At 46.9% G+C, this 13924-nt stretch overlaps 8 protein-coding genes across 8 annotated transcripts; 5 read left to right on the forward strand and 3 right to left on the reverse strand.

Annotated features, from left to right (window-relative positions):
- The first annotated feature begins 371 nt into the window (after window positions 1-371).
- On the forward strand, window positions 372-2632 carry V1512DRAFT_263118 (uncharacterized protein). Its single transcript, XM_066916422.1, has 2 exons — window positions 372-827; window positions 875-2632. The coding sequence occupies exons 1-2, from the start codon at window positions 711-713 to the stop codon at window positions 2594-2596; spliced, it is 1839 nt and encodes a 612-aa protein (XP_066771369.1). The 5' UTR covers window positions 372-710; the 3' UTR covers window positions 2597-2632.
- A 111-nt stretch (window positions 2633-2743) lies between these two features.
- Window positions 2744-4667, forward strand: V1512DRAFT_163090 (uncharacterized protein). The gene has a single exon (XM_066913075.1). The coding sequence runs from the start codon at window positions 2885-2887 to the stop codon at window positions 4529-4531; it is 1647 nt and encodes a 548-aa protein (XP_066771370.1). The 5' UTR covers window positions 2744-2884; the 3' UTR covers window positions 4532-4667.
- V1512DRAFT_163091 (cytochrome c oxidase polypeptide 5A mitochondrial) lies at window positions 4668-5678 on the forward strand. Its single transcript, XM_066913076.1, has 2 exons — window positions 4668-5052; window positions 5100-5678. The coding sequence occupies exons 1-2, from the start codon at window positions 4803-4805 to the stop codon at window positions 5378-5380; spliced, it is 531 nt and encodes a 176-aa protein (XP_066771371.1). The 5' UTR covers window positions 4668-4802; the 3' UTR covers window positions 5381-5678.
- Window positions 5435-6350, reverse strand: V1512DRAFT_208227 (uncharacterized protein; the record flags this gene model as incomplete). Its single annotated transcript, XM_066913432.1, has 2 exons — window positions 5435-5936; window positions 5980-6350. 2 exons carry the CDS (start codon window positions 6348-6350, stop codon window positions 5435-5437), a joined length of 873 nt encoding a protein of 290 aa, XP_066771372.1.
- Window positions 6351-7239: 889 nt separating this feature from the next.
- On the reverse strand, window positions 7240-8853 carry V1512DRAFT_271251 (uncharacterized protein; the record flags this gene model as incomplete). The annotated part of the gene is made up of 5 exons (XM_066917632.1): window positions 7240-7314; window positions 7356-7483; window positions 7525-8077; window positions 8124-8785; window positions 8829-8853. 5 exons carry the CDS (start codon window positions 8851-8853, stop codon window positions 7240-7242), a joined length of 1443 nt encoding a protein of 480 aa, XP_066771373.1.
- A 15-nt stretch (window positions 8854-8868) lies between these two features.
- Window positions 8869-9588, forward strand: V1512DRAFT_263126 (uncharacterized protein). The gene is made up of 5 exons (XM_066916423.1): window positions 8869-8960; window positions 9007-9091; window positions 9141-9173; window positions 9232-9298; window positions 9356-9588. The coding sequence occupies exons 1-5, from the start codon at window positions 8943-8945 to the stop codon at window positions 9399-9401; spliced, it is 249 nt and encodes an 82-aa protein (XP_066771374.1). The 5' UTR covers window positions 8869-8942; the 3' UTR covers window positions 9402-9588.
- Window positions 9589-9754: 166 nt separating this feature from the next.
- V1512DRAFT_263129 (uncharacterized protein) lies at window positions 9755-11430 on the forward strand. The gene is made up of 5 exons (XM_066916424.1): window positions 9755-9987; window positions 10037-10080; window positions 10129-10207; window positions 10253-10297; window positions 10342-11430. Exons 1-5 carry the CDS (start codon window positions 9833-9835, stop codon window positions 11366-11368), a joined length of 1350 nt encoding a protein of 449 aa, XP_066771375.1. The 5' UTR covers window positions 9755-9832; the 3' UTR covers window positions 11369-11430.
- V1512DRAFT_263132 (uncharacterized protein) lies at window positions 11336-13903 on the reverse strand. Its single transcript, XM_066916425.1, has 2 exons — window positions 13621-13903; window positions 11336-13347 (listed from the first exon to the last, which is right to left on the reverse strand). The coding sequence occupies exons 1-2, from the start codon at window positions 13708-13710 to the stop codon at window positions 11602-11604; spliced, it is 1836 nt and encodes a 611-aa protein (XP_066771376.1). The 5' UTR covers window positions 13711-13903; the 3' UTR covers window positions 11336-11601.
- Window positions 13904-13924: the final 21 nt, after the last annotated feature.

Genomic DNA, 13924 nt, shown 5'->3' on the forward strand with positions numbered 1-13924 from the left:
CAGTCGTGAACTTGTATTGCCAACCTGATGAATGGTTTGTTCGGTAGTTTCGAGGCATGGGAAACGAAATGAAATTTTAAAAATTTGAGTAGAATGGTATTGATTTGGCGTGGTAATTTATTTATAGCAAATTTTACTGTATTTTCATGATTTTTATTTAAATTGTTTGTATTTTGTTGAATTATTTTGCATTTTATTTCAATTAATGAATGATTGTCAAATGGAGAAATATGGAGGATAGTATTTACTAGTTAGGAAATGTAACTGATATTACACGTCACTTCAACCATTTGTATATATTATTTACGATACCTAAAAATTTTAAGAAATATCAGTTTACAATTTAACCACTTATTTATCTGTATTTTAATCAACATTAACTTATACTTATCGTTGTATACTGTACGTTGCGATAGTATGAATAGGATCACCCCTGAAAGTTAGATAACTTCTACTCCACATCATCATCGTCTTCGCATCGCATCTCTATTACAACCGGGTGTCGAAGCGCACCGAGATGTCGATACCAGGTACCGAGTACACGACTGACAACGATGCAGACGACGTACTGGTTTTGCAAGCAGGCAAGATGTTTGCAGCGGGAAAGTACGCAGAGGCTGTAATGGTATATACCAAGGTAGGCTACCCATCCTGCTGGGATCAAGAGACTGAGAGGTTAGATACTGGATAGAAGGCGGAGGAACGGGCTGATGCCTGAGATTGAGGTGCTGAAGATGCGGTGCAAGGCGTTGATCGAGACTGAACTGCTTGGACTTGCGTTAGCAGACGCAAGAAGTATAATCAAGTTGAATGATGATTCAAGTGAGGTAGATTACACTTGCCGTATGTACTTGAATGTACTGACCAGGGGTAGGGATATTTATTGACGGGAAAGATTCTGCAGCAAATGAGCAACGATAAAGAAGCGGCCGAAGTCTACGAACAAGGTCTATTGAAGCTCAGCAGCAGCACAAACGCACCCCCCAGCGACCAAGTGAATTTACTTTGCAGGCTGCCACCCGAGCTCTTGGTTTCGATATTTACACACGTTCCGTTCCGGCAACTATCACAACTACAGCTCGTATGTACAGATTGGCACGAAACAGTCAAGACCTCGCCCGAACTATACCGCACGCTCGACTTCCGGTCCTGGCCGACCGACAGCGTCAGCGCAGAACTACTACAGTCTTACATAAAGCTGTCGAATGGCACGGTTGATAAAATCTACTTGAGCAACTTGACACCCCTGTGTGGCGCTATCTGTCTGGCCGTCATCCTGAACCATAACATTCCGCTCAAAGGATCAACCGTACTGACCGCATTGGCAGACATCGACAACGATCACACGACGCCGCCGCTCAAGTTACGGTATTTGTACATTGATCAGTCGGTCAAGATCGTGTTCAACAACTGGCACACATTAGGCGACCATACATGGCGCAAACTGGCAACGTTGACGACATTCCGGATCCATGCGAAAATCTTCCAAGACGTAGTCCAGATCCTTACCCGCGGCATCTTGCCGAACCTCAAGATTCTAGACTGCTATTACGACGCGCGTGAGTGCGGCCGGAGCATCGCGACGCTGCCGCTCGTGAGTCCGACCAGTGACGACGCATTCCGCGACCTGCCGTCGATTGAGGTCTTCAACTTTGGCGGCCTGCCGAGCCCGGTCGCCGGCCAGCGCGGCGTGTCGGACAGCAGAGGTGTGTCTGTCTATGTCGGGCACCGCGAGTTTGACGCCTTTCTCCGGATTCTGACCAACCTGCGCAAGTTTTCGTGCGTCGACGTACACGCGACGTCGCGCGGGCCGGACGGGCATTACTTTGAGCGCACGGATTTCAGACACAACACGAAACTAGAGGAGATCGCAATCATAGGCTCATGGTTGGAGCGAATGCCGACGCTGACGTCGAGTTGCAAGACGCTGGTACTGACCACCACGTCCATGACCCCGCGGACCGCAATCACGGTCAACGACGAGCTGCGGTACGATTCTACGTTTGTCGGCGAGGACGGCACCGTCGTGACTGACGAGTATGCCAACATCGAGACGCTAGATTTGTCGAGGTGTGAAATGCTGATTGACAGTAAGCTGATTGCTACGCTGGCCAGGTGCGACCCGGCATTGCTGACCAGTCTTAACCTTGCAAACTGTCCCGGGTTGTTTTTCTCTACGCCTACATACGGCGCCGACTTAATGGCCAAGATCGTAGAGCACTGTCCGTCGCTCAAGAATTTAAACGTGTCCGAGAACAGTTCGGTGACGGACTTCGTACTGTTTGAAATCAGACAACTTAAGCATCTTGAATGTCTTGACATTTCTCACACCAACGTGCAGGATGCCGGGTTAGTGACGTTGCTCAACGGCACACGAATGCCGGGCACCATGCCGCAGTTGGATTTTAGCTGCGAGAATGTCATACGGGATGGTGTCACAGGGCTGATTCCGTTACAGAAATTGGTTTTGAATGGATGTTTTGGCATATCTGACAATCTGTGCTGGTGGATTGAGGATTTTGGGATTCAGGTTGAGAGTAAGTTGCTTACTAAGCAGAATAGGCGTAAACGGAGGCGACAGGAATTTATTACATGAATTATTTAGGCGTATAATATAATCGGATATAATAGCTATATTATATAATCGTATATAGTAGGCGTATTGTATGTGCAGAGTACGATAGGCGGCGTAAAGTATGCGCGTGTAAGTCAGGGGTTGGGACTATAACGTGGCGCCAAAAACAAAAAAAATCACAGTTTACGACGAGAAACGCAAAATCGAGACAACTTGGGTCAGGCAAGTCTTCGAGTAGACTATTACGACTCAAAATAGAGATGCAAAAGAGCGCGAATTTGTTTTAATTGCACTCAGAAAAGAAAAACAATGGCACCGGTGACAATCACGGCCTTGACGAACCGAATTGCAGGTCCGTCGGTCAAGGACTGTCTTGCTCAACCGCTTAAGTTTAGGCTTGCGAGTGATGCCGAAGACAGCGTGTTGGCGGTTCCGCCTCCTAGTTTTGTAGTCTTGAAGCCTGGAATGTCTGAGACTGAGAGTGAAAGTGACGACAAAAGTGAGGAAGACGATGACGATGACGACGAAGAAGAAAAAGAAGACGAAAGCGAGGGTGACAAGTTTGAAGAACCAAAAGAACAGCTGTTCGCAAAGCATCGACTGCCTGTTCATTGGACACAAAAGTACTCGAATGCACCAGGGTTTATTAATAATGGTGTGACGTGCTACATGAACTCGGTGTTACAAGTACTTCTGCATGTTCCTGCAATGGTCGAGTACTTACTTCATGTCCATCGTAAGGACTGTACTGTCGGGGAATCATGTATCATGTGTGCATTCTGCAAATTAGCTGATGAGTGCTATCCGTCCTCACCCAGACGGAAACCAATCTATCCTCGCTTCATTCTCAAGAAACTAAAACAGAACGGTGCTAGATTCTCAGACCACAGACAAGAAGACGCGCACGAGTTTTTGCGGCAGTTCATTGATGCTTTGCAACTTTCGGTCGCACCCAAATCTTTACCCGAACCGTTGAAAGAAACGTCCGTGATCCACAGAATCTTTGGCGGCCGGTTTAGACAGCAGATCCGATGCCGCAAGTGTGACTATCCGTCAAATACGTTCCAACCGACGTTGGACATGCAGCTCGACATTGGGCGTGGCGGGGGCACGGTTGAGGACGCGTTGAAGAAGTTCTTCGCAGGCGAACAGTTGACCAAATCAAAGGGAAACGCGTACAAATGCGAGCGGTGCAAGACTCATGTCGATGCAGAGAAAAGGTCGCTGATTTATGACGCGCCAGAGTACGTCACGCTGCATTTGAAACGGTTTGATTTTACGATGCGAGGCACGTCAAAAATCCACGACTTTGTAAAGTACCCGCGTGTGCTTGACCTGTCGCCGTACTCGACCAGGAACGAGAACTTGGTGTATGAATTAATGGGAGTGATTGTGCACCAAGGCAGACGCACCTCGAGCGGGCATTACTATGCGTTCTGCAAGCAGTCGGACGGCACCTGGGCGAACTACAATGACGAGGTTGTTGACAGTGTCAGTGAGAAGACCGCGCTGAAGCAGGAAGCGTACATGTTATTCTACGTGAGGACCACGTCCGGTGTGCCGTCGCAAGCGTCGCCGAAAGCGCAAACGAACGGGGTCAAACATGTTGCGCCGAACGAGCACGAAAGCAGACCCCCGATGCTGAAGAAACGCAAGGTGTCGGGCGAGTTTGTGAAGAAACTTACTGCGAGGCCGATGGTGAAGTTATTTGACGATGATAACTTTGGAGAACCGGTATCCCGAGAAGAGTTTGAACACAACGAGGCTAAGTCTACAAATGGGTCTGAAAGTGATGGCAGTCCATTGAAAGTGAAGAAGAAAGAACACCGTCGGAAAGGTCATTTGGTGAAGAGTAAACATGGACGCATTAACCTGATGCTCACACCTCGGAATAAACAACGGAGCGTACATATTGGACCCCGGACCAAACTGCGACATCAAATGCGACGAAGATGAAATTGAATATCTGCTTTGCTTTTAATTATTTAAATAAGAACAAAGGAATTCATGAACGTAGTATTAATGTTCAGCCAATCACGATTAGACTAATACCACTAGTATAAATAACATTGAAGGGTATTGTACCACATCACAAAAATCTGCGCTCACGCTACTTTGTCATTCGCTGCCTCGTTCCCGGTCTTGAGCTTCGTCACTTCATCATCAAGAAAATCCCCACTCATTAAACAATTTTTTTGTTTTAGCAAAGAAAAATAAAAAAAGAAAGATGTTGCGTTCAGTTGTTCGTTCACACGCAATTTTCCGTCCAGCAAATGTGTTGGTCCGGTTGAACTCGACTACAATCCCGACAGGGACTACAATCGAGGCTGGTCGTGCGATTCCTACTCCTTTGATTGCCAACTTACCTGCTCGTTGGGAATCACTTCCTGTTGAGGAACAGGTTCGGTTGACGACTCTGATTTGGGAACGACAGAAACAACCTTGGACAGAACTCACGTTGAATGAAAAGAAGGCTTGTAAGTTGTTGTGTTCGTACTGTCGTTTAATAGACTAATCAAATTAGCATTCTACGTTTCATACGGACCTTGGGGACCTCGTAAGCCCATGCACAAGAAATACGATGGATTTAGAATTTTCGGTGGTGTCGTGCTTGGTGTCGCGGCTGCGGTCGCGATATTTGCTATCGCCAGAGAATTTGCTGCTCCACCACCAAAGACAATGACAAAAGAATGGCAGGAAGCATCAGACAAGCTTTACAAGGATGGCTTCATCGAACCTTTCTCAGGTGACTGGAGTTTGGTCCAGAGCCCGCCTGGTTCTGGCGACGATGACGATGAGGAATAGATTTGATTATTATTTGTGTCTAATTGAATTTTATTTACATCAATAAACAAACAACTATTTCTCGAGATCGCTGTATTGCTCTCGCATAGATTTGTCCTTGAAAATGTACCTGCCGCCTTTTAATGCTTCGTTTAACCGTTCCTGTACTTTGTCCTGATACACCCTCTCGTTTTGTTCTCTGTCCTGTAGTTCTTCTTGCGTGCTTGGAAACTCTGACCGCCAAAACCCGACAGGAGACGCAGGTCTGGTGTACAGCTTTTTATGCCGCGACGTCTGCGCAATCAATTTGCGCATTGCTTCCGGCGTCTGCTGTGCTGCCGCTGCAGTGTTTAACCTCTTGACCGGCGTTGGCGAGTCGTCGTTCCATATAGGCCCTGTAGGCAGCGGCGTGACGTGGCCAACTGTTTCGTAGAATTGTTTACAAGTGTCGCATTCTCTCCCATGCACGCACTCACGCTCGCTGCCCCGAAGAACATGGTCGAATGCAAAGTCTAGTGAGTGATTGTACTTCGGATTGACGACAAAGTCCTCAATTGTCCATTCTCGCTCACCAGGGCTGGGACGTCAGTATCTTGATTTAGAATTGTAAATCTACTCACGGTTTCTGCATTGACGTGCTATACCTATCTCTGCCCTTATTTTCACGTGCAACTTCATCACTAATCAAAGGCGTTCGTACCGGTGTCGACACGTCTGAATCCAACGCGATTCGAGATGTAGTGTGTGTCGCGACCAACGGACTCTGTTTCTGAGGCGACGTCGACCGCGGTCGTTTCTGCTGCAGTTTCGTCAAACTCAGTCTTGGTTTTGCATCAGGCGGTTCCATCATAAGCTTGTTTAAAGTCTGCGACTGGTCTTGTAACGGCGTTCGCACATTTGTAGATGCAGTCACTCTCGGTTGTATGTACCCGTTTTCCTTTTCTTCAGTTTTGATTGTGACGGGGATGTCGAGTTGAATGCGATTCGACATTTGCTGGATATCGTTCATCAACGCTTCAGACGGTACAAGGCCCTGCTCAGCCTTCACATCTGTCTTTGCAGGCGTAACACTAGATGTAGATTTGGCACTCTCGAGTCTGGCCTGCAACTGCACAATCTTGTCGTCTCTAAGCTTGAGCTGCTCGGCCCATGTCTTGACTGTTTTCCTATCGTCGACGCGTTTTTTGGACAGCACGTGTAATTTATGACTTGCTTCTGTGTGTTTTGAATGTGCTTGTTCCAATTGTACCCGTAAGTCGTCAGTTGTGAGTGTTAAAGTCTTCACCGAGTTGGCAGATTCAGTCCGTAACGCTTCAATCTCATTCTGCAACGCTCTGACTTGAGCATGTAACATGTCCTCCACCAACTCAGATTTAATTGGCCGCGACAGCTCTTCGTCTAATTCAGACTTGACTTCAGGGCGTGAGAGCTGTTCAATCGTAGCTTTACAACTCGCCAGTTCGGTCTTCAGCGCTGCAATTTCGCCATCGTCATTCTTTGCCGGTTTCTGCGCAAGTTGTCGCCAGTACTTGACCTCCTGCTGTAGTCCTTTCTTCTGCTGCTTCCAAATACCTTCAACTACACCTCGTTAATCTAAGCTCAGTTAATTCTGTCAACATACGGTCATCAAACGCAGTTCGTTCACGTGAAATGCTCTCCTGCAACCTGGCCGCGTAGAAATCAACGTCCGCACGAACATTACCGTGAGCTGTCCGATCAACAGCCGAGTCCTGGCTTGAGAACGGGAACACAAAGTCAGGCGGTGGTGAAGATGCCATTGACTTGGACGTTCACGAGCAAACGCGTTTGTTTACTCATTACTTGATTTACCGCCGCACCGCTTTCACAACGCGTTTTTTTACATGATGAATAGATGTACTTTACTCTACTAAATGCGAGTATTCGGGAATATCTCTCAATCTTTGAACCATGAACTTCTCCAATTTTGTCGCGTTCTGCTAGTTAGAGTGATACAAAAACGAGCAAAAAAACTTACTTTGTAATACGTCGTGGTCTCGTTATTATATTGCCTGCAATTATTGTAAATCAACCTGGCGTCGTATAAAAAGTCTTCCATGGTCTGATACGCGTCAGATTCAAGTCTTTGTTCCATTGTTGACAAGTCTGATATTAGCATCAACACAAAGTACATAATAAACACTTACCCATGGGTTCTTTGATAATGGTGTAGTAGTCGTTAACTTCGTCCTTATTAACAGGTTGCGCGAACGGCCACGCAGACGGATGGTTCATCATTTCATTCAACAAATGCTGCATGACTGCAAAATGGGGTCCGCGTTTCGGCCGGCGCGCAAGCTCGTCCATCTCAGGCGTCCATCCGGCCTCTTTCAAGCCCGGAATCGCCATTGGATCTAGTACGGTGCCTTCAGTCTTAAATGCTTCGATTCCGGGTCTGATGACGTGTGATTTGGAAATCTGTTTGATCTTGGACAGGATTGCTGCTTTTTGCCGCAGGAGAATGTTACTGGAGTCAAGGTATCGGATGCGAGGGATCATAGAGCATTGCATCAGAGTGCCGCCTTCGTAATCTTTGATGTAGCCCATCCATATTGATTTCTCAAGTGTGATTTCTTTTGTGAAGCCTTGCTTTTTAAAGTATCCAATCGCATAGTTATCAGCGTAAGTGAGAAAGTACATGATTGGCGAAGACTGCTTGACATAATCTTTTAAATGGTTCATCAAATGTGCACCGTATCCCTATCAATTAATTTATCGCATACACACAAATTCACATATTACGCACCCTGACTTGCTCAGACGACGCGATAGCACAAAACACAATCTCAGCAAACTTGCGCGGTGCGAACGGTCTGTACGTTATGCCTCCGACCACGGTCAGCGGTTTCTTAACAATTGCAATTGACAGATGACTTCGGTCGTACACCAGTCTTGCGATGTACTCCCTCGGCATCTTTGGTAATTGTTTTTGAAAGATATTTTTCAACCCTGTCAGAATCATTAAGTTCTCTCTGCTGTTGTCGTTGTTCACGACCCGAAACTCAATCACCCCGTCCCGCTCTTCAATGACTGCTGGCCGGACTTTGTCTTCATAAAGAACACCATCGTAAATAAATGAAGACGAAGTGTACCGTGCCGGAGCGCCGTCCTCTTCGTCATCCCTCTTGGCATTCTTGTTGCCATCCCGGACAACAGATTCGTCTTTAACTTCGTTCCCGTCTTGTGATTCGTGATACGACTGATCTTGTGGGTCTTCATCATCTTCATCGTCTTCGTCGTCTTCCTCATCATCGTCCTCGTCTTCATCGTCATCGTTCTCGGACTTAATAACCGGTTCCGGGCCGTCGCTCAGAGCTTCGCTCTCACTTTCGTCATGACCAAGCCTGACACGTTTTGCCAGTGGCTCGTCTTCAAGGTCTGAAATTGATTTCCGTTTTGCTTCGTCTTCTTACTGTTGTTAATAGTTCATTAAAAATCAGCACAGTCGTACCTGAACTCTCTCTTTGGTCGTCCATTGTGTGTAGTCGTGATAATGTAAAGTGCGCCTCACGATGTTTAAAAATTACGTGTCAACGCTGAGCTCTTTCTCATACTTTAAAATACAATGTCATTGGCAATTGCAGTGAGTGATGAGTGAATTAATGCTAGTCAAGCGCTAAATAAAATAGAAAACGTGGTCACAGGCACCTGCGTTTGTGCCGACTGTATCTCTTGAGAATCAGCCATTATTAGCAGGGATCTTGTTGGTTACAGGTAATGATAACCTTTTGATATATGATGAAGATTGAGTAATAATGAATAGGAATTTTATTTGCAGGAATGTTCAGTATGACAGGTACATCTTGATACATCTATATATATAGTCAAAGGAATCATGACTGATAAAGCATCAGATAAGAAGGGTCTGAGTGGACTGTTCAAACAGACTTTGTTTGCGATTCCAGCGTCGGTGTCGATTGGGTATGTATTAAAGAGAGAGAGAGAGAGAGAATTAGTGAATGAGAACTGATTAATTAGATTTGGATTTGTTTATTTGTTATGTTCAGTTGGAGTCTATGTTTGATGTATGATAGATATTTGGTTATGTAATATATTAGTGAACAGCTCACTGCTGTTCTCTTATGATGGTCATTCATACGATACTTAGCAATACTTAGAGATACTTAGCTATACTTAGCGATCCTTAACGATATTTATAGCGATATTTATGGCGATAGTCATGTATAATAATACTCATAGTCATTTCATGCTCATTGCCTGGTCATGTCCTTAACTGTCGTAACTCACTATTTACTACTGACTATTTACTACTGACTATTGATTATTCACTATATACTCAGTAGTACCGTCAAAGTCACTATGTTCACTATAGTATAGTCACTATGGCAGCACAGTCTGAACTGGGTAACCCTAACTTAAGCCGCCTCGAGCCTCCTGATAAACACTCAACGCGCCTACTTTCACTTCTCCAATTCACAATCAACAACAACAAAAATGAGTAAAAGACAAGAAAAAGCTCAGTTTGACCGTAATATGGCTATACTGAAGGCATTACTTAAAGAACCAGGTAACAAATTCTGCTCAGACTGTAAACGCAATGCCTATCCTCGTTGGGCATCTTGGAATCTCGGTGTGTTCATCTGTATCAGGTCTGTTCTTACTCTGTATATTACTACTGCTCTTGACTGACTGGGAAAGATGTTCAGGAATTCATAGAAGTATGGGAACTCATATCAGTAGAGGTCAGACTTAATTGTGTGCTGTTTATTGCTCTGTTTTAATTTGTACAGTTAAATCTGTAGATTTGGATTCTTGGACCGATGAACAACTACAAAACATGGTTCGCTGGGGAAACATCAAGGCAAACAAGTATGTTTATCGTGAACGAAGATTGAATCATACTCACCGTTGAAGATACTGGGAAGCAAACCTTGAATCAGGACATGAACCTGTGGACAGGTAACTTCTCTCTCCGTCACTATTTACACCTTCTAACAGACCAGTAAAATGGACAACTTCATCCGCACAAAATACGAACTAAAGCGATGGTGCGCTCCCGGCCCGCGTCCGGACCCCGACACTTTATCAGACACAGAGCGCGAACCAGCTGAGGCCGAAAAACCAGCACCGAAACAGGCAGGCTCAGCAACACACCACCACCAACACCACAAGAAATACGCCGCATCGCCGTCCGCAATCTCGTCTGAACAATTCAAACTCCAGAAACCAGAACTCATCGGTTCCGTCACGTCGAAACCGACTTCTTCTCCTGACGTATCTCTCCAGACCCGCACGCCGCCAGGACCGGTCAACGGCAGCACGACCGTCAGGATCAGAGCGGAGCATCACCACACGCAACCGGCGACAAAACCATCAGACGACTTGCTCTCACTTGATACCTCCTCCACTTCCTCATCGACAACACCAGTCCCACCCCCGGTCTCAACCGCTGGCTTGCGTCCGGACTTGAAATCGTCGATCTTGTCGCTCTACGCGCAGCCGCGAAAACAACCTCAACCGTCACCGCAAATGGCACAGTCGTTCGCTGACCCGGTCCCGCCACAACAGCCCGCACAATCTGACCTCGTCAACTCGTTCCAAGACCTGTCAATGCAACAACCTCTTGATACCTTCAGCCCATTCGCTCCTACGCCGTCATCATCTCAACCGCAGTCTCCGTTCAGCACTTTATCGGCGCCTCCACCCGCTAAAGCAGCAGACCCGTTCGCAGGCCTTGTCTCGTCAAATGCATGGTCTGCTCCGTCCTCCACAGGGCTGCCGTCGTTGGAACAAACACCGACAGCAAACATCATCAAACCGGCTGTCCTGCTCGACGAGGACGACGACAGCTTTGGTTCGTTTGCGTCCCCGGCAACTGCAACGACAACGACCACAAACTCGTTCGCATCTCTAGACTCGTTCGCAAACCCATCGTTTTCGAACCCGGTCTCGCTCTTTGACACTACGCCCGCACCGCGCCCGGCACCAAAGAAGAAAGACGACGACATGTTCCAAAATGTGTGGAATTAAGTTTTTTTGCATTTATCTAAAATAATATACTGTACATTATGCTAAACGTGATTCTCACCTAACATTCGCAAAGACTAAAAAATGTAGAACTTGAAAACAAAATATACATTAAAAGCAGCAACACCCAAACGATCGTGTAGTAACACCTAAATAAATGTGAAACTCAATGCGCCCTTGGCCACGACTTACGACCTCGCCATGACATTCGGAAACTAAAACCTTTCACAGACATTTCAGTTCTTTGGCTTTTCCTTTCCTTTTCCGTCCTTGGCTTTCGTGTCATCCGCGCTCTTTAAGTCCTTTTTCTCGCCCTTGATGTCCTTCACGTCCTTGTCCGCCGCCTTGTCCTTCCCTTTGTCTTTCGCCTTCGCTTTCGCCTTCGCGTCCTTTTTAGCGTCCGCTTTGGCCTTCGCATCAGCTTTCGCTTTCGCCAACGCACGCAGCACGTCCGATGGTGACCGGCGCGGGTTCATACCCAGTCTGAACGGTTCCGGGTCTAGACTCGGCGATTGGCCGGGATGTATGCTCTGTCTATCAAACCGGGAGGTCGTGTATTCAAAAATGTCAAACTTGCCGCACAGCTGCTGATACGGCGCGAACGACTTGCCGTCGTCGTCAATGAACGCGCCGCCGGTCTTGCGCACGTACTTGAGCCGCTGCAAACGGTGCACCGGGCTCTGGTCGTGTACCCACCACATCTTGCTCCACCACGTCTCAAGCGGCAGCTTGGGCCCGTTGAAATGCAGCACCACTGGAACGTTCCCGGACACGCGATTCCACGCCAGATACTTGTCCGACTTGCGCCGGGACACATTCACATAAAACGCGTCGTCGATAAGCTTGGTGTTTTCGAAATCGGATATCCGTTCTTTGGCGTTATGGTTTCCCCGAGCACCAGTGTCGGACGATACCCCGGTAATGGGATCAGTTACCGGCCCGGCATACTCGCCGTCCTCAATCTGGTCTTCGTACAAATACAAAATGTCTGAGTGAGAGTGCGTCATGGTTTGAAACAAGTACGACTCGTAATCGATTCTGATTGGCAAGTCTTGCTTGCCAAAAATGTCAGCCAGAATCAGCTGATCCGAGAAATGCTGCTTGGCCCGCTGCTGCACGTCAAACGCGCGCATGTAAATCTCCTTCAGCACCTTCGCCGGCCCAATGATGTTGCCCGAGTTGAGCCACCGCGGCCGGTTCTTGTACGAGTACCCGTCGTTATCGGTCCCGTCGCCGTAGACCTTTTCCGGCAGCGACGACATCGGCACGTTCTTGCACGCGGGCGAGTTGCGCGGGTTCGGCCAGCAAATTTTGTCGGCGCCAAAAATGACGTGCTCGACGTACGGCGGAATGTCGACACCCTCCTCCTCAGGGAAGTCGTCTTCGGTAACGGAAGACAGTCCACCGCTGGCCAGAGCTTCATCGGTAGCAGTTACGAGCGGGTCAATGGCGTCGCCGCCGTTCGCATCGGACGAAGACACAATGATGCCAGCTGAATGATACGTTTTGTAATTGCCTTCGCGCAGATTCTTTGAGTATTTTCTGTAATGCGCCTGTCGGTCTGCCTCTTGAATCTTATAGTACCGTGCAATGAGTGTGTCGAACGGCATTTGGAACCAGGTATCATACGAGTCCATCACAATCACAAGATCATCGTCGTGCACCTTCATGGTCATGTACTTGTGGATTGCCGCAATCTTCATAAACCGCGCTTCTTCAGCCGATCTGAACACGGCATTAAAGTTCAGCAGCACCGGTGGCGGATAATTGTTGATCCCAGCCGAAAACAAGGTCTTGCATACAAGCTTGTTGATTGTGGTTGCCGGAAGGATGAAGTGTATTGTGCGTTTTCCTGGCGGGTTATGCGACGCCAGAATCGCACTGCCGTCGGATTTCGCAATCGTGCCCCCAAGACCGTTGAATCCGAGGTTGGCTGCAGAAGGCGGAGTGGTAATCACGACAGCGGAAGTCCCTTGTTGGGTCTAGTTAGACGTTAGTATTTCATTCTAGCAAGACGTGGTTCTATATGTTGAAGATCAATTGAGCGTGACAAGTAGCAAACAGAACAAGACTGATCGCCAATTTAAGTCAATTAAAGGTATAATCTTCACGATTTTCACGATCTTCACGATTTTCACGATCTTCAACGCATTTCCTGACTCAATTCCTTCTTAATGTAAACAATGCATGACATAAACACGACTCAATGAATTCGTTTCAACAGAAAGAACCTATAGTATTAATTCAAGACCCACCTTCTTCGATACTGTGAATGTAAAGACTATAAGGATTAAGGCCACAAGTAAGAGCCCCCGACGCATTGCAGAGCTCAAATGTAAACGCATTATAAACTAGATTCGAACGAGCGGCAAGAACTAAACAAACAATGGCTTTAATCTCAAATATAAACAAACAAACAGCAACTGTATCGTCTTTCTTAAGAAAAAGAACTGTAAAGGTTTGGCCTTTTTTTGTTGTTTTTCCCCCCCAAACTGTTTAATCTAACAAAAGCAATCGCTGCGTAAAGAAGGCTGCAGCACCAGCCACGAAACCTTAAAT

This window comes from Lipomyces arxii (assembly GCF_038497795.1).
Source record: "Lipomyces arxii strain Phaff 12-163 unplaced genomic scaffold V1512scaffold_8, whole genome shotgun sequence".
In the NCBI taxonomy this organism is placed as follows: domain Eukaryota; kingdom Fungi; phylum Ascomycota; class Lipomycetes; order Lipomycetales; family Lipomycetaceae; genus Lipomyces; species Lipomyces arxii.